The sequence below is a fragment of the Mycetomoellerius zeteki genome, unplaced genomic scaffold, assembly GCF_001594055.1.
Source record: "Mycetomoellerius zeteki isolate Tzet28-1 unplaced genomic scaffold, Tzet1.0 scaffold149, whole genome shotgun sequence".
Taxonomy (NCBI): domain Eukaryota; kingdom Metazoa; phylum Arthropoda; class Insecta; order Hymenoptera; family Formicidae; genus Mycetomoellerius; species Mycetomoellerius zeteki.
This window is the reverse complement of record NW_017256436.1, coordinates 1,462,657-1,487,530: the sequence shown is the minus strand read 5'-3', so window position 1 is coordinate 1,487,530 and position 24,874 is coordinate 1,462,657. Positions and strand designations below refer to the sequence as shown.

Here is a 24,874-nt window from a genome sequence, read left to right as displayed (position 1 = left end):
AGAATTTTGGTGTATAAGTTTAAAAATCCTCGAACTTCTCTCTAGTCTATATATCTTCCACTAATAAACTTTTGCATCGCGAACTGAAGTCTTTACTATTAAAAATTAAAACGCTTAAAAAAGGGAATGCGGGGAACTTAAGATACATTAAAGAGACTTATATACATAAGAAGGAAACTAACTTCCTTTCCTTCCTTTTTCTTCGTCTTTTCTACAGTTATTTTTATTAAACGTGGCTCCTAATGGCGAATAATACTACCGCAGCGAGAAATTCCAGAAGTTTTTCGCAATTTCCCGCGCCCTTCTTCCCAGGGTGTTTTCAATTTCCCCGACTCTTCCCGATTTCCTTGCAGCAGCCTCGATAAAGAACTCGGGTATCGTTGGCGTGCATTGCGTTGCAGCGTCGACGAAAAAAAAAAGATGATGAAGGGATGAGACGAGATGAAACGTAATGAGAAAGGAGGGTGAGAAAAGTGAGGGAGGGTAGGAAGGGAAGAGAGGGATGGGCGAGACGGGATGCCGCGGTCGGTCCCTATCGGTCGCAACTACTCCATACCGTATTATTTACACGTCGGCAACTTTGCAGTGCATCGTCGACGAAGTACATAAACGCATAAATATGCTTACCCGCGAGGATACATCGCAATGCACATCGTGTACGAGAGACGCGAGTCTAACGTATGTACGTGGCATACTGGGCGACGACACGTTTAAATTCCAACATGATTTCTGAAAGGCGAGACATTCGCGACATCGGAGATACGCCCATCCGATACGCACACGCCAGACTCGCTGAGGTGTGGTCATTGATTCCGGGCCACCCCTACATGACGCACGGGGGAAGTACGCTTGTATACTATTCCAGCGTGCTTTAAAGGAGAAAAGAGATATATCTGAATTTCAATTCATCTACCCGTCAAAGATTTACAATTTATGTGAATATACAATTTATGAAAACATAAAATTAATAAAGTTTATGCAAGGTGCACTACTTCGCATGTTTACCGTGCTCCATAAAATTCAACCCGCGAGAGATTCCACCCAATAGAACGATGGTCCATATCCACGGAATGTTCCTGCTTTTAAACAGATCTCGATTGAACAGCAATGCGATATAGGAGACGTCGCCCTAGGCATCGTTCTCTCCTCGTCGATGGACGATTAACTATCCCAGCGAGATGAACGTCGAAAGTTGAGAACCCCCGCATTCCGAGGGATGGATCAACACGCTAGTTCGCGTGTTATATACCAGGCGCTCTTTGTTTCTCTCTCGTTCTCCCGATATCTCTCTTTCTCTCTCTTTCTCCCCCAGCTCTCGGTCGACCTCTTCCTTTCACGTTCTTTCTCGGTTATACCGCTTCCAACCCTCACGTGAGACACGGCCCACCACAGCCGCCGCTGCCACCCTCTAGAGTCTCTTATTATAATAAAAAATTTCCACGTGAGCGCGGCTCGCGTATATAAATATACTTGGCGGTCGCGCTTAACTTAAAGTGCCCGACTGCATCTACCTACCTACCTACCTATCTACCTACCCTAGCTACCCGTGCATATGCACCCGTGGTGTTGGCGTAATAAACGTCCTAGCTGGAACGCGCAGCGGGAGTTTTAATCGCGCTCGGAAAAAAGGATCGACATAAAACAGCCGACCGATATTCGCCCATCGTTTTCCCTCTTTTCTCATCGTTCGTCGATGTTATTATCCACGACGTGTACAAATTTCATCGTATGCAACGAGTATTGAGGTCGTAAACTAGTTAGAAGGGAGGATCCCAATAATATTAGTCGAGTCATACGTGGATGTCAGCGCGTGATCAAGATCTACATTCACTAAAGATGTAATACATTTTTCTGATAGATGTAATTTTTAATCGACATCAATATTACATACACGGAATAAAATTTCGTAGAATAGTAATTGATTAGATCCGTAAGATCTCAATTACATTCTTGTATTGGCTCTGCTTGTCTTATTTTTAATTTCTTTAATACTTCAGTCTCAACTTATGCAACATGTTTAGATTACAATGAGAAATAATGTATTTTGCAAACAGAAATAAAAACAAATAGAAATAAAAAATGTATTTAAAAAAAGATTTATCATAATGTTAGTTGCAAAGATAGTTTCATCATAGCATAAAAAAGCGATTTATTAATTGCCTTCTCAAAGCTCCTAAACAAATTTTATTTGTAATTTTTAATTAGCGATATAAAAAAATCTTTAAAATCCAATTTGAATGCAAATTAAAGCGCCTTTAATCGGAATAGATGGATCGTTACCCGCAAAAGAGGGCCTTGTTGAATTAGAAACGCAAAATCAACGCGCTTGTCGTAAAGTCAATAACGTATGCACTCTTCCGCGAGCCTGAGATTTAACAGCGTAATAGAAAGAGAAAGAAGCAGCAACAGTGTTTAGTCACGATTTCCCGAGGTCTTTGTCTTTCGTCGCCGAAGGCGGGACAAAAGAGGACGCGAATATGGGGTCGCGACTGAAGAAGGATTGGAGTGAAGGTGAAGTGACTACGCGGCTCAAGTTGGTCTCTAGCCTAGATCTGACTCCGCGGGTGATCCAAGATTTTAATTAGGATCCAGCCGTGGGAGAGACGCACGCAGTCGTCCGCGTTCTTTCGAGACTAATGATCTTTCTGTTTGATTAATAACCTACGGGGTGATGCTCTCGTCCAGATCTGTGACACGTTATGCAATGATAATGGAATTGTGTTATCGATTCGCCGACATTTCACTGCCGCTTTCCAAGATTAGTCTCAAACGCAGACGGCAATTAAATGTTACTAATAATATAATATTTCATCCGGATTAAAACATTAATTTAACATGAGGCAGCACAAGATTTGTTCATAAAATAAAAGTGTTTTTTTCCATAGTTAGTGTCTTCAATTTCCGATTCTATTTAAAGTTATAATTTTCTGGCCTCTCTCTTCATCTTTTTTTACAAAACAATCTATTATTCAAAATCCGTGAATGTATAAAGAGATAGAACAAATAGTTAAATTTGAGCGTTACGATTCTTCTACATCGATAATGCGTACAATACAGACCTACCAACTTTTAAATTTGTACGATTTGACTGGGTGAGTCATCGGTCGATTTTCCGCGCGTGAAAGGTACCGCGGCAAGGTGATAAATTTCAATAAGGTTCAACCTTGACCTTCCTTCATCCGTCCCGTCTATCTGGACGCGAGAAGCCGGCGAAGAAGTTATACGGCGTGATTTCAGTCTGGCAGAGCCAATATTCAATGTAAACAAACTGAAAGAACTAATATTGCAACGGATCTATCAGCAATATTTAAAATTACTCTTGACGTTACAGCAGACATTTTTTTAAATAGAAGCCTCTTCTTCACCGAAAGAGACGACGATAAAATATTTCAATGTAGGGGAGACCGGAGATAATTGATACATGGGGCATGTTGTTACATTTAAAATTGCTGCAAAACAACAAACGATAATATTACATAAAAAATATAGTATTTCCGTAAAAACATTGCGATCATGTTGCAATAAGTTATTTCAGACTGAATAGCATATTTTCAGAAATAGAAAATATTTTCGATTTTTCATAGCCAAAAATAAAATAAATCAGTGATATATAAAATGTTATATTTATCAATCTGTTCACCATATCATAATTTCAACTATTTCTATAGAATTCTTATTTTATAAACAACATCTTACAGTTATATTAACGTCTTAACATATATTTTTTGCATAAGTAATAATTGAAATACGTAAATATGACACCCCGAGACTAGTTGTGACGAATTGTGACTAGTAGTGCGTCGTTACAGGTGTTTGCTTCTCCGTCATCACACCTAACCTCAACATAATCTATTGTAAGAGTAATAGCGCGCGGTAACCAAATGGTAATCTTATATAAATTTATATTTTTATTTCTGTGATGTACTTATGTAAGAAAAAAAGAAAACTGTTTTTTTTTTAGGTATATCATAAACGTTATTAATGTTACATATATATACATAAATATCGTTTAAAATGATTAATGAAATATATATATATATTTCTTTTTATTTCATTTAATTAAATGTGTAATATTTTGAAATCTGGATATGTAACAAATGACCTCAGTAACTGTAACATCCGACCCTGCATATGGAGTCAGTTGTTACAAGGTGCATGATCTTATATTTTTTATTAATACTAGAAAATTAATCATATTATCAAATCATAAAAATAATTTTTGTATAGTATAAGCATGTGGCTATTGCAAAATGACCTTACGGTTTAGATTCTATTTATTAATTACGTGCAAAAAATTCCTCAAAAAAACTGTATCAATTATCCTCGGTCTATTTCCTATTAGAGTTCAAAAGCTCAAAATGATGAGATGATCTTTCAACAATTTTAAATAAACATACTTAAATGTTTTTAAGCAGACTCTTATATATAATTTGTTTGATAATTATCGATTAGGACGATAAATATTTAGCAATAATACTACTCAGACTGAAGAAATCTCATGAAACAAATAACGAGCGCGTTTGTAAGAGTAAAAAATAATGAAGTAAGATGGTGCATGTTTGTGTATGTATGTGCACGTGCAGCTAAAATAGCATACGTCAAGACATCCAAGTTTCCAGTCCCTGTGTGAAGCGTTGTAGCGGCTCAATATAGTCAACAAAGACCGTCATAATAAAACCTCTACAGTTTGCTACTCCCGCTTGATTATTTATAGAAAAGAGTTCACGAGGAAAAAAAATTATACCGTTACTTTCCAACTCTCTCGCTTAATAAAGGTATAAACATAAAGGTTTCACATTTAATCGTCGCGAATTGCAATCTCTGCCAAGAGACTCGTTTCTATATAATAGACAAGGGTTTTTCCTGATTTTTGACCCATCCCTCTACGATCGGTTTTCGGCAAGCGATTCTCGAAATGCGTAAATTTTCAAGACGATGACGAGTGCTGCGATGCTGGAGCATTGAGGCAGGTGTCGGAAAAATGAAGAAGCGCGTTTGTCTGACTCGGCAAAAATTACTGCATACAGCCCGTGGAATGCAATCCATCACAGATCCTTGGATGCGTCGAAGGGGGCGAAAGGGGGGAAATACCCCCGAGCGCTACAGAGATACAAAGACGTGAAAACACTTCACGCTTACGCAACATTTTTACATTTATTTAATAAAACCTACCACTAACAAAATGATAATGTAAATTTATTTTAATAATTCATGTATATTATGTAAAGAGGTATGCGAGCAACGGATACATTTTAAAATTTCTTTGTCGCGATAGCAAATTAAGCGGCACTTCTTTCGCGAGTAAAACTTCGCGAGGAAAAATTAAATATCGAGTCGTTGATAAATTGAGAATGGCACGAGGAAACGGTGACCTCTCGGTGGCTCTCTTCCGGCCACGTCTATGTCAGAGTGAATCACTCAGCGTGAAAAATGGCGGAATGGCGACGAAGGCGCGAGGAAAAGGGAGCTAGCTAGCTTTACCGTAGTTGAAGTATGGCCGGTTATGTAAGGACGCCAAAAATATCGCCGAATGAGTGACAAGCACTTGGCCTATTCGGTTGTATTCGTTGTCAGATAATTCGAGAAACACAAAATGATTATTTGCAAAGGTGTGCCGGTTCCCACTTGGATCAATCCAAGCCAGGTGCAAAACGCAAATTTGTTCGCTCTATACAAGAAAATCGCTTGTTTATAGAAAAATATCTTGTCTAGTAGTAGAATTAGACATTGATTAAAGTAAATCTTTATATTAAACCTAAAGAATTTAAGAAAAGTTAAATCGATTATTTCAAAATAGAAACGTGAAAGATTTTGAAAAAGTTTGTAAAACTAAGTGTCCTTTTAAATATAGTTTCTTTGATCAAGTTGAAGACAGGTTTTCCCCTTAGCGAGAATGTCGGAAAGAATCATTTTTTCCCCTCCATTTAAAAAAATTTTTAATATTATCTATATTGTCAACGCTATAATATCGAAGTTTCGAGTCAAAATTTTGCATTTCAAGATCAAATTCCCTTGGAATCGATCGAAGAATGTGATCATTTTAGCCATTTTGAAACATAGAAGTTTATTTGCGTGCAACCGGATCAAATATTCCGGTTCTCTTATTAGATTAACTAAATTTTACATCGTCGACGACGGATCCAAAAATCGCCTGACATTCGCAAACTAACGACAGCAAAATCTAGTTCTGACGATGCACAACGAACTTCATGTTCGACTGTCAATCGCAGCGATTGATTTGGCATGGTTTGAATTCCATGAAAAAAAAAAAAAAATGAAGGTTGCGAAAATTAGTTTGTACTTACAACTTCTAACAGAAAATATTCGCAAAGGGTAACACCTGATTTTCATAAACCTAAGTAGATTATAACAAGCGAGCGAAAACAACGACATTTATCGTCTTTAATTATGCTTATATTTAATTATATAATGCGAGATATTATATACTACTATACCATATAGTACATTGCATTTTCAAAATGTAAATATTTTTTAACACAAATTTATAACAAAAAAGAAATTATATTATCAATTTCACATGGGTAATTATATTTTCCAAAATATGCGGTTGAGAATGGAAAATTGAAGTACAGAAAAAAATATTACGAAATTACATTTGTATGAAAACGTATGTATATCTATACGTTTACAACCTGTCGATGATCTTAATCGATGTGACCAAAATTATATGCTTAATTTACGAAATATCAGTGATGAAAAACAGATAAAAATGTCAAACGAGAAGAGGCACAAGCCGACGATCTACGAGGCGATAAATAAAAATCGGTGAGTATCCAGCAAACGACGTAAGAAGCAGGTCACGCGGAAAATCCAAGATCGATGGGACAAATGCACGCGCAGAGGATATGTTCAACACTTCGAGATAGAATCTTCGAATTCCCGGGCGCAAAATGCGGCATAAAACGCTGGTAAACGATTTCGTGCCCCGAAGATGGTAACCTTCGGGCGATGATACAGATTTTCATCGGGAAGAGGAGTCATTGCACTTTATGCTGAATGGGCAGCGAGTCAACAACCCGGCTCCTCTCTCTCTCTTTCTCTCTCTCTCTCGCTTTGTCCATGTATACGTTTACACTACACCTTCACGGTCTCTTCTTTCCTCTCTCTTTCTCGTTCTCTTCCAGAGAGGAAGAGGAAAAACGTAACATGGAGACGGAAAAGGGAGAAGGAAAGATCGGAGGGAGTTGGGACGGGGGTGAAGAAGGGGCTGGAAGAGAAGGTCTGGGAATCGTTTCATGCATCGGGGAGCACAAGCGCTCACGTAATAACACGAGCGAAGCACCGTCTCACGCGTATACGCACTTTTCGTGCGCCGACACGCGTGGCTCTACCTCACGTCGTACGCGCCGGTATTAGAAAGAAAGGCATGAGCGTGCGCGATCCCGAGCTGCTCGTCGAAACGCGCGTGCACGCGCAGCGTAATCTCCGTCCCAGTACGAGCGCGAACGAGCATCCTATTTTTATATGTACGTCGTACACAGGACGCACGTCGCGAAAATCTCGGCGCGCTTCGGCGAAGGGAGACTCGAAGGTCGACCTTTTTTTACCGAGTGAGGTAATTCAATGTATGAAATATGCGGTTTGACGATCAAAGCTCGTAGACAAATCTCTTTAAGCTCGTGTCACAATATCCATTGGAAATTGAGGATTGCGAATTGGAGATTAGAATTTGACCATTCAAATCATTTTAGTCTGACTGATTAAATTTTGATCTCCAATTCGTGATCTTCAATCTCCAATGAGTACACTGAGAGAAAAGTGTTTGGAATTTGTTACTATAATTGCATGGTAAAACCATTATGATTAAGAGTTCCATTTTTATAATTATTGCTATAACGTTAACAATAATAATTATATTTATAATAGTCCTATGTATCAAAAAGAATATATAGTTATTCCTGGAAATGATTATAAAATTGTTAGTAATTACTATTACAGTAATAATATTATTTTTACTAACATTACAATAGCAATAACAACAAAAATTCTTAATCATAATTATTTTATCATGCAATTATAATCACAAATACCAAACACTTTTCTCTCAATGTAGTGTAATGCGGGCTCAACATCTCTGTCTCGAATTATAACAGTGACGATGATTCTTCTGAGTACCATCACGAGGAAGAATTCACAAAGCATTTTTAAGAATGCTCTCTTATCATTTTTTATCTATAAAAGAAATATTTTTATATTACACCAAAGATAATGATTACTGTAATTCGATGCTTTTAACTACAGAGAAATAAAATGTCATTTTTTATTGAATTAATTTGAAGTTTGATGAAACATGAAACATGTGTTAAAAATCCAATTTTTTCTTTTTCGAAAAATTCTTGATTGAGTTGAAAAGATTTAACATCATATCTATGACTAGAAAAATGGACTTGCCTTGCTCTAAGCAATACGTGTATCCACGGAAGTAGAACTCGCTCGTCGAGTAAAATTAATATTGAGTGCCGTGTCGCGTCTATCTTTTTCCAGACATCTAGTCTCGGCTCACGGTCGCCGGCAACTTTACGCCGCATTTTGCGTTCTCATCGAGGCGTAAGACGTCGAGTGAAGAGGGAGAAAAACCGAGAAGATCGACAACGCGGTAATTTGCTCTATGTTTAGCAGTCTCTTAAGTGATGATATTTTCAAAACATAATTACGGAAGTGTATCTCAGATCAACAGATAAAATAAATACTTAAGAATCATATACTATATAGAACATGTCTTAATAATTAAGAGAGAAACTAATAAATATTCTCAACGCAATGCAAACGGTACCATCGCAGACAGTCGACTCGTTGCGCATACGAGTCCAGTTCTTCGCGTGGAAACCGCTGTCGCGGCTTTTTCCTGAGAACAATGGTCGCCGGTGGTATCATTTCCGTAGGCGGGAAAGCGCGTTACAACTACTGTCTCCCTCATCTCGGTCTTCATTCGTGACGATTCTACCATTTCAATTCTCAGTCAATACGAAAGTCTCTCGAATGCTTTATGAAAAGGAACTCCAAGCTTGTAGGATATTATCGAGAGAAAAGCCGCCGATAAGATTTTGTCAATTTTCAAGAAGATAATCTCTTTTGGAGATTTAATGTGATTTATAAACAATCAAAATATTACTAACGATATAATTAATATCGCAACAGGAATACGCGGACTGCACATCCTCCGCGACATGCCAGAGTGCGAGCACTTTGACGAGATGCAGGAACGCTCCGATGGTACCAATATATACTTGCCGTTCTATTTTCTGAATAGCCACTCAAAGTAGACACGTCAAGAAGCTGTCACTCAATGATTTATAAGTTCGTCCATAACCGCCACTCGGCGCTTCTCTCTTTAAAACCCGCGCGGATCGTCACCCATTATCGACACGAGGTCCGCTTTTGTGAAGGTAGAATAGAAAAAGTATGCCCTCGAGAATATACGTTATCAAGGTCGTAAGGATATCATTGTGTTCGCCCGTCAGTCGGAAAGACGGGCAAAAAGCGTAGTGGTCGAATGCGGTCCTAGTTAAATGTCATAAGAGGCCTATCTCATTTCTTACGTCATTAAAGCACAAACAAGGACATATGCTAAAATAAGATAACGGGGTAGAACAGAGCATTTTCATTTAGAAACGCGTGTTTCAAACTAAATAAATGAGAATAAATGTTTTTGCGAGAGATGTTTAGTCTTTTGATAATACAGCTTGATTACATGTAAAAGACGAGGAAACGGTCGGATAAAACGCGCAAGTCGAAGCCAAACTAGTCGGTTCTGTCATCGAGAACGGACGAATGAACAAGACGTCACATGACGCATGTGCGCAAAACGACGTAGCTATTTTCTCTGGCTTGGCTATACTCGAAAATAGTAATGCTTTAATCACGTCTCATTCGAGTGCGACTAGAGGCTAGAAAGTAATTCACTACTTGATTGAATTCTACAATATTTTGTATTCAACTAATAATTAATTTTATATTTAATATATATTCATTTTATATCAATTGATCTAAAATTATGACTGACAGAATTATCTAGAATTAGTCATTTCAGTCATCTGTTATGAGAGAACAATGTTAAAGTGAATGTTGTTAGAATATCGTTGTAGGTATATTGAATATATACAGTAATAATCTTAAAGATTAATAACAATTATATTGTTAAATTTTTTTTATAAATACCTAATGAAAGAAAGTAAAGACTAAAAAATTTTTTCTTATCAAGAAAAAAAATGACAATTTCTTTAATTTTTTTCAAGATCTGCTATCGTTTCTGGAGTATAAAAATTTTCCTAACTAATCTTATAAGTGTAACATTCGTGATAAACGTTCATAGCAAAATTTAGTTTTATGTAAAAAAAAAAGAAAAAGAAAAATACTAATTTAAACTGCAACAAGATCACTTTGGTTGCAAACCATTTTTTCATTCTGAGAAATGAAAAAAAGTTGATGAAAATACCTGACATAAAAGCTAAATGCTTTATAGGAAGTTTCGCGATGTCTTTTGCATGATTACATTTGAAATCTTCAGTAACTTTGAGGAATCGCACAAAACTAGAAAAATTTTCTCGGGAGGAAAGCCGTGCGGGAAAAGTGCGACGACAAAGCTAAGCGGTACAAATCGGGAGTATGCTTCTCAAGAGTGAACATTTACTACATAATCGAGATTAATCTCTCCGTAATAACTACATTACGGAACTGCAACGCGGCATCGTAACCGTTTTATAAGAAGTCTGACAAGAATTCTTTGTGAACTAATGTTATTAACGTCCACAGGAAAGTTCGTTTAATCGTCGTATAAATACTTGGAAAGATATTTTTGATCCTATCTTACACGTACTTATAATTATAGTGATATAATTGCATAGTGATGCAAACCTTGTATTCTCTTTTCGAGTATCAATAAGCATACTATAGTAGAGAAAAATTTAGGCTTCCATTTTTCATAGACAACATAGAGATTCTTGCATTGAAACAAGGAACGTTAACGATCACGAGTGTAAGTATAGGTTTGATTCTGAAATAAATATAAGCTACGCAGATCTGATCTATATAAGGGAATTTTAAACATAATCGGTATATCCTACAACGTTCATTTAAATGTACTGCATCATTAGTTTAGTTTTCGTTGTTTACAGCGCTATTTCAAACTTAATGCATGATAAATTTTATTTGTAAAATAAAACATGAAGATAAATTAAACGATTCTTTTTGTACTAAATTATATGACAATTTATGCTGTCAACTGATCCATTCATTCAATCTCAACTTTTCATTTACTAAAATAGAACTAGATAAAACTTCATTAAAATAATTTAATCAAGCCTTAAAATCTTTTATATAATGTGTTCTCCAATTTAGATTTATTTTGAGTTTCATTAAGTATATTAACTTCATCGTTACTCTCTAAATTCTCTGGAATGGAATCTCACTCTAAAGAATAAAAATCGAATCAGTCTTGAAAAAGTGTGGCTCAATTTTCAATCTTTAAGAATGAAATTTACTCTAAACATTTTAGAGAATGTAATGATGAAGGCTTAGGACGCTCGCACGGAATGCAAGAGATCCGGATTCGACTCCCGGCCGAGGCATTATTTTTCGCAATAAGTTTATTACAGTTTTTAAGTTGGGAAATTTGGGGGGATTATTATTTTCAGATTTGATTGCGTTGAAAGTCCGACAACCATATCGGCACGCAATTATCATTTCTGAAATTAATTCATTTAAATGAATTTACAATAATTCAACATCTTAACGTTCTGACCGTTATGGCGCTTCTTAATTTAAAGCATTATGTTTAACATTAGCGGTCTTTCAATCTTATTATTATTTTAGAGAATACTCTTAAAAATTTATATAGTTAGAACTTTTATAATTTTTCTACCATTAATTAGCAAGATATGAACATTCTAATACGAATAACGGCAAAAATTCGCAATTTGTTCAACAATGGATACAAAACTAATAAGAACTTCGAAATCTGCATTTGCAAAATTTACAACAAAACTACCTTACAGTTCTATCCAAATAATATCGACAACATTTGTCACATTTCGCGCGTCACGACGGACGCACAACTCTTTCCGTTTGGTAGCGCCTAAAAAAAGAAACGAGAAGTTGACAACTTACCCCGACATCAAAGGGTGCAGTTTCTTGTGGTTGCGGAGGACCTTGTTGTTGTTGCTGTTGTTGCGAGGGCGGTGGACCTTGTGGCGGCGGTGGGGCTTGCGCCCCAAAGAGTTGTGCTGCTGCGTGTGAGTGCGGATGTTGTAAATGATGAGTGGGTGGCGCCTGATGATGCTGCAGATGGTGCGGCGGTGCTGGCGCAAATGCTGCCATAAAATGTTCCTCATTGCCGACAACGTCAATTCCAGGTTTTAACAGAACAACGTTATTGTTCACCAATGCGGGACCAGCGTTCTTCTGAAACTCTTCTTCACCTGGTGATGGTTGACGGCTTCCAGGTGTGCGACTGCAACATAAATGAAAGAATCAATCAGATTGAGTAAGAAATGTAGCCTAGCTAATTTACAAATTAAAGTTCATACTTTTATAAAAAAATAATTACGTAATAGCTTTATCTAACTACTTTGATAATGAACATTTAGTAATAGTTGAAACAAGCCTAAAATCTGAATAAACTTAAAAACTATAATTTTATTTTCTATGTAAAGAAATTGACATAATTTTCCTAAGAGCGATTGGAAATGACAACCGTAAATGTCAAGGACCTCATTGTAAATAACAAACGTGCACGATATGCTCAGCGAGCATGAAATTTATTTTTAAAAAATCTTGATTTTTAAAAATATTTTTGTGCTTTTTTCAGATTCTACCTTAAATTTTGGATTTAGACTAAAATTTACCAATTCTCTTATATAAATATTTAATTTTGTTAAGATTCTTTTTGATTAATAGAATCATTTTTCTAGTTAAAGATAAATTTAGAAAGATTTATTTGTCATTGTATGTTAAGAGTTAAAAAGCTTCTAATTCGCTGAATAATTTCACAAAGAAACGCTAATTCAAGATTCCGTGTATACGCAATTGATTACATGTCGTGTAACAGTGTACTTTGCATAATGCTACACACGTAACAGGTGCAGTCCGCAGGTTAGACAACTCGTGTTACTGATTTCATAAGAAAAGAAAGTATATAATACTTGTGAACAGCGACCGTCAACGATGAGTTAAATGTCGTTATTATAATAATACAGAAGTTAATAATCATTCCCTTTGCTCGTATCATTTTCCTTTCGAATATATCGAGAAAACTCAAATGAAACGTACGCAAGTTTTTTTTTATTTAAATCTGAAATCCTTATAAGTCAAACAATCATCATCAGAAACTTTTCAGGTAGTTTTTTCCTTTATATTAATTATGATATATGTAGAAGTAAAATTTAGAACTGCTTTAAAACTCTTAAATGTTTTGTAAAGACTCTAAATTATTGAGAAATTAATTTAATAAAAATAGAAGGACTATATATAGAACGCAAGCGAATAGCAGATAGACACAATAAAATAGATAAACAATGTCGGTAACGTCGTTGTCGAGTGTGCTTTCTGTCGTGCGCTACTGATGGCGCAACATTACTGAGACTCGAGTGAGGAGCTATCGCGAAAGGAAACGAGAATATACGATATCATCAGCCGCGCGTAGAGTATACCCTTGACAGCTATCATTATTTCACTATTACGCTATTTCACTATGATAATTATAGTAGATGTAATACATTAAAAAGTTATATATCTCTACAATAAAATATAATGAAAAATATAATGAGATATTATATCCTTGCTGCTCTATACACTTGTAAATTATTCAACTACTTATATCTAGTACTATTATAAATTCCTGTAATTTTTGTTCTAATTAGTCAACCTTCTTCCAAGATTTTACATATAATTTTTCCTAGAAAAGTTAAAGTAAATTAAAAAAATTAGTATAAAAATAAAAATAGAGATCAAAATTAGTCTTCATTTAACCACTAAAAATTTCAATTTTAAGATTAACAGATACTTTTAAGCTTTTAAAATATTGAAAAAAATTAAGCGATTAATTAGACATATATCGTAATATTAAATTTAATATTAAATAGTTCGATCTGTAAAATAGAACTTACTTAAACCCTTTATCGTCGTCTAAACCATTTTGCGACGCTAATCCATTACCCTGTGGTCCAGCATCATCCTTTGTACTATCAAAGGGGCTTGCTGAACCTTTTTCTTTTTCTTTCTTGTCTGCATCAGTATTCTGTGTATAAAAAGTCAAAATGATAGCTATGTACATATAAACATAAACTAACAACAAAAGCTCTATGCTATTATGTAGTACTCACCAATCTTAGAGAAACCATTCGTGGTTCTAAATCTTTTGGTGTAGTGGGACTCGATCCAAGAACGTATTCAACCATTTTAACTCCCAAACCACCTGTTTCGCTGCAAGAAAGAGAATACATCGTTAATGATATCGTTATCGGAATAATACAAGCAAATATAAACTGCCAAAAATATTACATAAACTTCAAATCTGTCTCTTGGTTACAAACTTTTTTTATCAAATCTATAATCGATTAGTTTTAATAAAAGTTTCATTAATATTTTTTGACCATTTTTGTATAATTGTAATAATTAGTTATTTAACATTTCTTTTATCAAAATTGTATTAGAATAATAAAATCAACTGGATTAAACAAGGTATAAATCATATATATATATATATATATATAGTCTATATGTTATGGTTATCTTTAAAGTTTAATTCGTACAAATTTTTGCGTTCTTACAAGTTGAAGTTATCAATGCCTCGACATCGGGGCAAATGTCGCGTGTTTAGTCTGGCGTTCGAAATCTATCGACAAAGACGCGTAATGTCCAAACAAAACAATATACAAAAAATACACGAACCTGCTTCTAGGACTAAGCACTGTTCCGACTTCTGATGCTTGGTGGTGATATCCCGTTCCAACTCCCACACGTCTGCCCGTACCCATTGAAATTGGCTGTGACACCGCATGATCTGTGAAGGACAAATGTACGTGATAATATTTATGTAGATTACTTGTGTGATTCAGAGCCATCTCTCTTCAAGAAAGAAGAGTTGGCACGAGTCAAATTAGAGTCCTAACAGTGGCGAAACCGCTTTCCTTCTATCGATTTGTGTAGAAACCGAGAAACCAATTTTTCGTCCTTAGATATGAGTTTTTCCGTAAGATACCTTGACATATATTTAAAGCTCTTAGTCAAACTTAAAAATCATCGAAAAACCTCTATCCAATTCTAACAGTTAATTAAATTAAATATAAGATATATAAATGATGAGAGATGAATAATAGTGTTCGATATATAAAAAATCCGAGTGTATACATGACGATTCCGACACAGCTGCGAGTCAATACAAAGGAGGATCAATAGATATAAATATATACATATAACAAAGTTCTCCCTCCAACGTATACACGAAATGCATATCGCCGAGAAATGGTCTTGTCATAAAATTTATATATGATTTCGTAACAATTTACATTTGAATTTTACATTTCCACGCGCTTCTACTAAGCATCATTATATTTATGTATTTTACAAAAACAGACGCCAAGAAAAAAGTGAATAAAAAGATTCGTCTTTTACGACGAGAAGATCACGTGTTACGAAATTTTCCGCAATTTATTTAAGACAGAAATAATTTTCATTTTCTATAAATTTAGAAAATCAATTCTTTGCGGTTATATTGGATTATAAGGTCACAAATTTTTTTCGTTGGTTTCGAAAAAGCGTCGCGGAATGAGAAATTCAAAGAGTCTTAAGACACTTTGGAAAAATAAGCTCCTCGATTACGATTCTAAAACTGTGTTCGATTTGTACGCTCATGTTCTTTAAGCTTATAATCATCTTCATCGTTCATTAGACGTAAAACAGGGATGGAAGTGTTAAAAACATTAAAAGCGTGCAAATCAAATATAGCCTAGATCTTGAAAGATATTTTGATAAACCTAAATCGTTGGCGAACTTAAATCGTTCGCACTCATGTATATGGATAAGAAAAGATCTATTTTAACTCTGAATCTAACGACGAGTCTCTTCAGCGAGAAAACTCTATCGATATGGAAAGACAGGAAAAACAGAGAACAACAGACGGAATTTATTCAAACAGTAATTTGCTACCGCCGAGAAGCAGCTGCGACCATGAGCATTATCGAACGAGATTCCGTTGAGGGCTCCCGTATAGATAGAAAAGTTTTTTCCGCCCTTTCACGCGCGCGGCCCCATATGACGCCAATACAACAGTGCGGCGGCCCAGGTGGACGATCGGTTGAGAGGGTTGGTGGTCGGTCGGGGTACTCGCAAACAGGGTGGATCAGTAGGTACGATCCTGGCGTTGGGACGTTGCCCCTACTGCCGCCTCTGATGCCGGGCGTCTGTCGCCATGGCAACAGCCGCGTTGCACCCATCGCGGTGTGACGCACACACGACGGCCACCATCACCGTCGCCACCACATCCACATCCATATCCGCATCCACATCCGTATCCACACTCACATCAACTGCTGTATCCACGTCGATATGAGTATACATACATGTTCACAGTTACATTTACAACATCCATATTCACATTAACATCCTGATCCGCATTCACCGCCACAGATACAGCTACAGTTACAGTTGCAACCACAGCCGCAGCCACAGTCACCGCCGCTATCATACTATACCATATGTATACCTCGCACTTGTAAAAAATCAGATGTTTCGCGCATACCCGGTATATACACCAAACATCGCGTGTCTTAATATCATTAAATACGCATTAATTTGATATTTTTAGATCAAACAAATCACATATAATATTTGTTTATTCAGAATTCAGAGACATTTGTATTTATGGTATTAATAAAAGAATAAAAAAAAGTAATTGCGCAATGTTAAAGTAATCGATAAATATATCTAGATGAATCTATCCGATTTAAAAGTATCTACTTATTGTAAATGAAATAAGTGTGAAAATATATGTGATGCTCGGTATACATGAATGTAATAATAATACATTCGTTCGACGTTTTTTTCTGAAAGAATTTTTTAAATGTACATAAAATCCAAATATTTACATCTTTCCCATATTTCGTAACTTTAAAGTTCGTTCATTGAAACTTCATTTATTAAAATCGAGAGATTTACTGAATACTTCAAGCTTTTTTATATTTTATAAACTTTTAAAAAATTTAGAAATACACATACAGTAATTAAATAATAAAATTTAAATACAGAATTACATATGTATACACACAAATACACAGAATTATATATAAATATTTTGAAATATTTTAGCTTTTTCAACTTTTGCGGAAACTTTATATTGAATAATCAATCTCCCTTTTTTTTTTTCAACTGAATTAAGATTTTCAATATTTTATACTCTACTCGCAAGAGAATTTGCAATTTAAAAAAAAATCTCAATTCACGCAATAGACGTTCATTATGTATCAGCATCTGGTAATATTTTACATGTGATATATGCAAACAATTTACACATTAGTCATTACAAGCAATCTGATGTACATTCAAAATTATTAAGATATGAATAAAAAGGAATTTCCTGCAAAAAACTTTCCTATACATTTTATAAGCAAATCAAGAAGTTTATGTGTTAGTACATGTACGTATGGTATACTTCCGTTTATTAAGGTATCACGTGTTTAATCGATCAAACGAATTATTGTGGTAACTAAACCAATTATCATATCGCACGAAACGATGCTACCAAGCTATTAAGTATAATTACGGTTAAATGTTAAAGATAATAATGATTACTTTGGAAATAATGGGCATCTAAATATATTAAAATTTCATAAAAATCTTCGTAAATTATTTCTTCCACATTCAAAGACAAATTTTTCTCGGATATTTCTGCCCTTTAAATGGTAAACTCGTTTAAGTTATAAAATATTTTTTAAAATACATCAAAAGATAAAAACATAAAATAATAAAATAATCCTATTTCGAAAGAATTAAAATAAAAATGATATAGGAAGAGTTTTCAAAATTATTTTCAATTTTAGTCGGTGTTGTCATTTAATCGATCGAGTGCGCTGTGAAAAAGCTTGGTTCTACCCCCTTCATTCCCTTCTAACCCACCCCTCAACGGAAGGCGATGGCGGCGGTGAGCGAGCTGCGTATATGTATCTACATGTTGTTCTTTTACTGCTGTATCAATCAATAAGCTTGTACGACGTAAAATACGCGGCATCGCTTCGTATCTCATGTTTCTTACCCGGATACATCGCCTTTTGCAAACAGAGACATCGGTTTATGATCGATCGACGCATACGTCTAACACCGAAAGCGATTTTTCTGGCCCAATTTGACAACCTTCCTCTGTTAACAACTGTTAAACTAACAGACAAAGTTCCAACGATTCGCACCATTAAAAAGATACGATTCAATTAGCACAATTTGATTTTTTTCAAATTAAGTAAGAAAAATCCTATTTTCAAAGCGGATCTTACACTGAGAGAAAATATGTAATTACTATGTAATATGTAGTTTAACTATACTTTATAGTTATTTTTTTGGAACAACTATATATTTATAATTGTTTTAACAATTGCAAATATAATCAATTGTACTATTAAAAATAGTCACACACACTGTATACACATTTCTAGTTTTGTCTTAATATATGTATTTGTTAGTTATTACTACTACATAAATAGAAATTAATTTAAGAAAAACATTATTATATTTACTATAATTGCGACTGCATTTATTGAATACAAACGTTATTTGTATTTACTACTTATATTTGGATATTTTACTATATTAATATTTAAAATTATTATCATATTATATCATAATTTATAGAATAATTTTTTCATGTTTGAGAGAATATCATACATGATTATTATTATTAACATTATAGTAAAAAATGGAACTCCTAACAATAATTAGTTCACCATGCTAATTATGGTCACAAATACCAAACACTTTTCCCTCAGTGTACAGCTTAAATTTTTTTAAGTAAATTTATATACATATATCCAATTCTGCAAACCACACTTTGAAATAGCTCTTTTTTTTAACGCAATTGTGAACAGAATTGGAGTAGTAATATTATATAATTTATTAGCATCAATAATTAAATTGCCAAGCAATTTAATATTGATGCTAACAAATATCATATAAGAATATTAATTTGATGCTAACAAGAATCTGAAAAACTGCGAATAATTTATTGCGAAAAATATTACCTCAGCTGGAAATTCGAACTCGGATCTCCCGATTTTTTAATCATTAATGCTACTAGGAGCAAGTAACACGTGAAAAAGAAATATCGTGCTGTAGGACAGCATGGAAATTATTCGAAATTATCATCATTGTTACTAAAAACAACTTAATAGCGCGCTATTGCATCAACGGTGCTGTGTACTCGGATGTAACCAGCGTAGGCGTTCCGCGTCGGCTGTTTGCGGCCCTTGTGCTTAACCAAACGGTTTCGATTACTCTACTCGACTATGCTCGAGCTTCGTAAGCACTTCCGTCGTCTGTGTCGATCGAAATCCCACTAACGGACGACGCATCGGCAATGTGATTGCACGCAAATTGTACCTGACGTCGTACTCCAGGTGGAATCCCGCCACATGGTGGTCGGGTGGTCGCCCAGGTGAAGCAGGGTCCCACCGCCTTTTACACCCCCTTCGTCCTTGGAGCCACCCTCGTCCACGCCCCAGAGCTTTTTTGTCGAGGGAGCGATCTGAAACATGAAAAAACAGAACAGGTCGTGAGCCTCTGGAGGTCAGTGAACACGCTGAAACGTGTATGTTGACACGAAACTCCCAAGAGTTCTCTCTCTATCTATCTCTCATCTTCCTCCCTCTGCTGCATAAAGGGATACGAGGAAGCGCATCACTTACATTAGAAAATTAAAAGTTCCCAACAAGATTAACGGTTTCGTAATAATGCAGTACTCAGTCTAGTAACGCATCAGCGAAATTCTGCTTCCGTGATAAGTGCGATGTAATTAACATCGCGTCCCACTGACCCATCGTGCACGCGCGCACACACGTTAATGTAGCTCTGTTCTTGAAAATATATATTTACGCTGTATATTTCGGAACGGGGATAATGTTTCAGGGACAGATGTCGCTTCAAATCGATACCTCCTGTTGACGCAGTTGTCAAGGTATCATTTACGAATGATAAGTCCATACGTTTCTATAAGAATAAAATTCGTGAAAACTAAAAGATTTGTAAGAGAACAATTTCAATGCACATCACCATTATGTGTGTTAGACTTTTGTTTAATTTTGCGGCTAGCTCTTTATACTATCAAAGAAAAAATAAATTCCATGGATTTTTAATTTCTCCACATATTGAATTATAACGTTAGAAAGAATAAATTAAGTAAACGCTTTCTTCTGCGCATCGTGCTTTAAAAAGTAAACAAATATTTTCATCGTCTTCAAATTCATTTATCAAGAATTTATTAAACTTTCTATATTCGTTTATTCTTTATAAGCATTTGATAATAGCTATCAAACGTTGAGTGAAATTCCAATCAAAATGTTCGGTTAAATAACAAAATATAATTTCACTTTTTCAAATAATTAGTATTATCAAACAATTGGTAATATGTTTTGTAATACTTACTAAATATTTAGAAGAGAACAAAAATATTTGTTGTTATATTAACCTGACATTTAATTGGAATTATTTCATTCAACATTTGATAGCTATTACCAAACTCTTTTTTTCCAGTATATGTATGTATTAATATTAAAAAATTTTTCTAAGATAAAAAAATTTCCGTGTGAGATACATGCATCCACATATGTCTAATATTTTTTTCAATATAGATAAGATATTCTCTCTGACGTAAAATGTTTGAGCTCTCCCAAACCTGACGTTCAAATTATAGGTTCGGTTTCCGAGATATCAACTTAACCGTGAGTGTTCGACTCTAAAGTGGATAAAGGCGAATCGTGACCTGGAGCCCGCGCGTTGCACTGATCCCGACCTCGCCTAACTGAATGCTAGTGACGTAACCTCTGCGGGGAAGTGAGGACAGGGGCTAGCGCTCGCGGATCGCAGGACACGAGTGCACCGAACGCATAATGCGACAGCGAGTTCAAAGTCACGATGCATCGTTCCTCTTACAGTCGTAGAAACCGTACCATTTTAATTTTCGCAATTTACAGAGTACTCCGTCTCTCGCAAACGACTGGAATTTATAAAGCAGAAATAACAGAAACTGAACTCGATTCCGAAAAAACACCGTGAAGAATTAATTTCTTCACAAATGAATTCACAGGACATCACCTTTTTCTCTTTTTCCTAGAAAAATATTTCACGATTTCGGAATCTAGAGACGCGTGGAAAAAAAACATGAAATCCATAAATTTATCGTTATATTTTTTATTATGAATTAAAATTCTATAAATTAAAATGATATATATGTATATTTATTTATTCGTTTCAATACATGCTTTGTAAAATTTTTTTATATTTTTTTTAATTACGCTACAATGGAAAATATGCAGATGATAGGATGAAAATTCACAGACACGATAAAAAAATGTAAATTTTACTATTTAATACAACGGAATTTGAGGAATTTGCACTCAAATAAAACTGAAAAATTGGAGTAATAATGAATGCCATTTACATAAAAAAATCTTATGGAGTTAGAAAATATATATATTTCAATACATATTTTAATTGTAAAATTATAATAATACATATAGTAACTGTGTTCACGCGGATACGTTCTGCATATTTTTTTTATAGCCATTACTACAATCTATAAAAATACAGACAAGTAATTATCTCTCCATCTAAACTAATCTAGTATTTAACTGGAGAAATGGAATTAAATTTAGTATAAATAAGTAATAAAAGTATTAAATGTATTTTAGTAATGCAGAGATTAAAAGGGCCTATATTTTTTTGTTATAAATCACATCTATATATTTATTTGACGATTATAAATAACATTTATAATAATATAATAGCAATACAATCTAAAATAAAGTTAATTAAATGTAAATTAAACAAAATTATGAATTAAACAAAAATGTAAATTAAACTAAATTATAGAGTTGAAAAATAAAAAAATTTTTTTTTATTAAAACTTTACATCTCTTGAAAAAAATTGAATTAAAAACTATACATAAAATGTCACGTCTATATTATCACGTCTATAAAATAGTTCATTTGAAACTATTTGCAGTAAATTAGATTTCACAGACTATAAGATTCCAAATCAATTCTTCTCATGTAACAAATAACTTTATCATCATTCATTGTCAAAGATGTAAATGACAAATTGTCCGGAAAAATCATTAGTCGAACAAAATATTCCGAAGTTTCATTTTTTGTAACTTTCTGATACTAGGCTAAATTACTTCCACAATAATCGATTATTTCAATTAAATTAAAGACGAATCAATGGCAATATGCGAATACAGTGAACTCGGACGTGTTATTGCGAGTCTGGAAACCGGTCGGATGTCCCACGAGAGAAAAGAGTGTCTAAAAAGAGTGATAGCGACTGGTGTGCCAATGAGTTCGAAAGCGAATCTCCTTTTTGGCCTTGTCATTGAGCAATACTATTAGCAGCAGATTCACTGATCTAAGTAAAATAATCTGGTCTTGCTTAACAGACCAGATTAATAAATTCTTTCAAAATATTCATCCCTTTTTTTTAAATACACACACACACACACATGCGCGCGAGCACACGCACACATAAAAAGGCTTTGATATTTTTTAAAAGTCTTCACATATTTTTCTGCAAACTTTTATAAAAAAATAAATATGCAAAAAAATAATTAATCGTTACAGTTACATTTATTTTTGTTTCTCTTATCATTTTTACTAGTTAGTCTATATTTCCTTTGAAAAATTTAATGGATTTCGGGTAAAATAGGTCTTTCATAACATGTATGTGAAATAATAGTTAAAAGATTAAATACTACAGGTAAACAAAAAGATAATCTTATCAAAAAACAAACAGTTTGAATTCATAGACATCGAAGGTCTCCATAAAGTTTATTTAACGATTATCAACAATCTATAGCTTCGCTTTATCAAGTTCACTTCATTCAGTCAGTATTTGTCTTGTATCCTTATTTGTTCGTCCTGCTTAAATCGTAGATGCGAATTATTTAAGTTTGTTTAATTTTTATCTTGTATATTGGCAAAATTCTCTTTTTCCGTTTCAATTATATTTTTAATTCTATTCATTTTAAATATTAACTATCTTACGGATTGTTGAATTTCGATATTTTTTGACGAAAACGACTATTATGTTTGCGAGATTCTACATAGGTTTTGATGTGGAGTTATTTTTTATTTCATTTAATTTTTTAACTTTCACATGCGTCGTTTAATTATATAATCTTCAGCATATTCTAAAGTCCTTCCCACACGCAGTCCGTTAACGACATGTGAGCAATACTTTGACGAACATTGGAAATGATTCGTTATAACCCATTAATGGATTTATCTGGAATTTCCGAATGGATTCTGAAAGATTGAGAAATTTGAATCTTAGAGAAACCAATGTTTTTTTCTGTAAAGAAAGAAACGAGACCGAGTAGTATGTGTAATTCTTATTATTATACAAAGAATTAATTTGAAAATCGGAGAAAATAATCGAGTCTCCCCCCTCCCTGTAATTGACAAAATTTCACTTATTGCTAGTTTCCTGTTTTTTTTTTATTCTTCAAGTGTTTCCGATTCCTTTCTAAATTTCAGAAAAATAATAACTATCGTGCGTTACGGCGAAATGATGCGAGGAACGAGGTAGTGGATCTGTCTAAAGGTTCGGTAAGGTAAGGGTAAGGGTGAAGCTCGGTCAACCTCGGGGGCGATACGCCGTGAGTATCGACCGCGTCGACGGTCGCCAGAGACGCTTTTGTACGTTAAGCGCAAATGGAAAGAGAGAAAGGGAGGTCGGGAAGAGAAACGCATGGCACCAAATGAGAGGGAGATGGATATAAAGAAAGAGAGAAAGGGATAGGGTGAAAAGGTAAAGAGCAAAATAAACGAAGAATAAAGACCGTTTTGCGCAAAGTGATTTGCGTCATTCAAAATAATATCTCAATAAAAAAAAGGATTCATTGATTGCACGGTCGAAAAAAATTCTGCCTTATATTAATCAGAATTTTCAGATTGTACTCTAAATTCGAGTTTGAAAATATCTTCAATTTTATGTTTTCCGGCAAAATCTGCTGACGCGCGCGCGCGAAAAGCAATTTTAAATTTCTTACAATCTGAGATATCTTGAAAATAAAGTAAAAATAATTTTATAGGGGAAGATGAGAAATATAATGTCTCAAAATATGTAATATAATTTGAAAAAGATTCAGAAGAAATCCTTTCACTTTTTAAAATTTAAAGAAGATTCAGGGAGTTGGATGAAATACAGAACAAGTGACAATCGTGAAAAATCTAATAGTCATTTATAAACGATATAAATAACTTTTCCAGCAAAGAATATGACCAGGAAATAACATCTTATGATTTATGGATTGCTTAAAAAACTTATTTACATCAGTAGTAGGTATACTACCTCACTTTCCCTTTTTTCCTTTTTTTCTTCGTTGTCTACTCCATCTTTTGAATGACGATAATGTAATATTTTTTAACCCACCCTGATTTTAATCCAGAAAAGAATGACAAGGAAAAGAAAACATAAAGCTACAATGACAACTTTTGTAAAATCAGCATTCCATTTTAGCATTTGTATACAAGTGATTATAGAGTTCTGCTCTTTTTGAAATAATTCTATAGCTATTGAAACCATTTAAAAAAAAGATCTACCAATTAAAAGATATCCAAAGATACGAGGCAACTTTATATTTTCATTGTACGACTAGTC

At 34.4% G+C, this 24,874-nt stretch overlaps 1 protein-coding gene and 1 pseudogene across 8 annotated transcripts in view; one reads left to right on the top strand and one right to left on the bottom strand.

The window, feature by feature from the left end:
* pum (pumilio) overlaps window positions 1-24,874 on the bottom strand; it is an 84,069-nt gene that overhangs the window by 44,665 nt on the left and 14,530 nt on the right. For all 8 annotated transcript variants that reach the window (XM_018444231.1, XM_018444228.1, XM_018444229.1 and 5 more), the window contains 5 exons: window positions 19,600-19,744; window positions 14,908-15,019; window positions 14,340-14,439; window positions 14,124-14,254; window positions 12,127-12,469 (listed from right to left, as the gene is read on the bottom strand). In XM_018444231.1, coding sequence (XP_018299733.1) covers window positions 12,127-12,469; window positions 14,124-14,254; window positions 14,340-14,439; window positions 14,908-15,019; window positions 19,600-19,744 — 831 coding nt within the window. The remainder of the gene's footprint in view (window positions 1-12,126; window positions 12,470-14,123; window positions 14,255-14,339; window positions 14,440-14,907; window positions 15,020-19,599; window positions 19,745-24,874) is intronic.
* LOC108720311 (uncharacterized) lies at window positions 6,731-7,580 on the top strand (annotated as a pseudogene).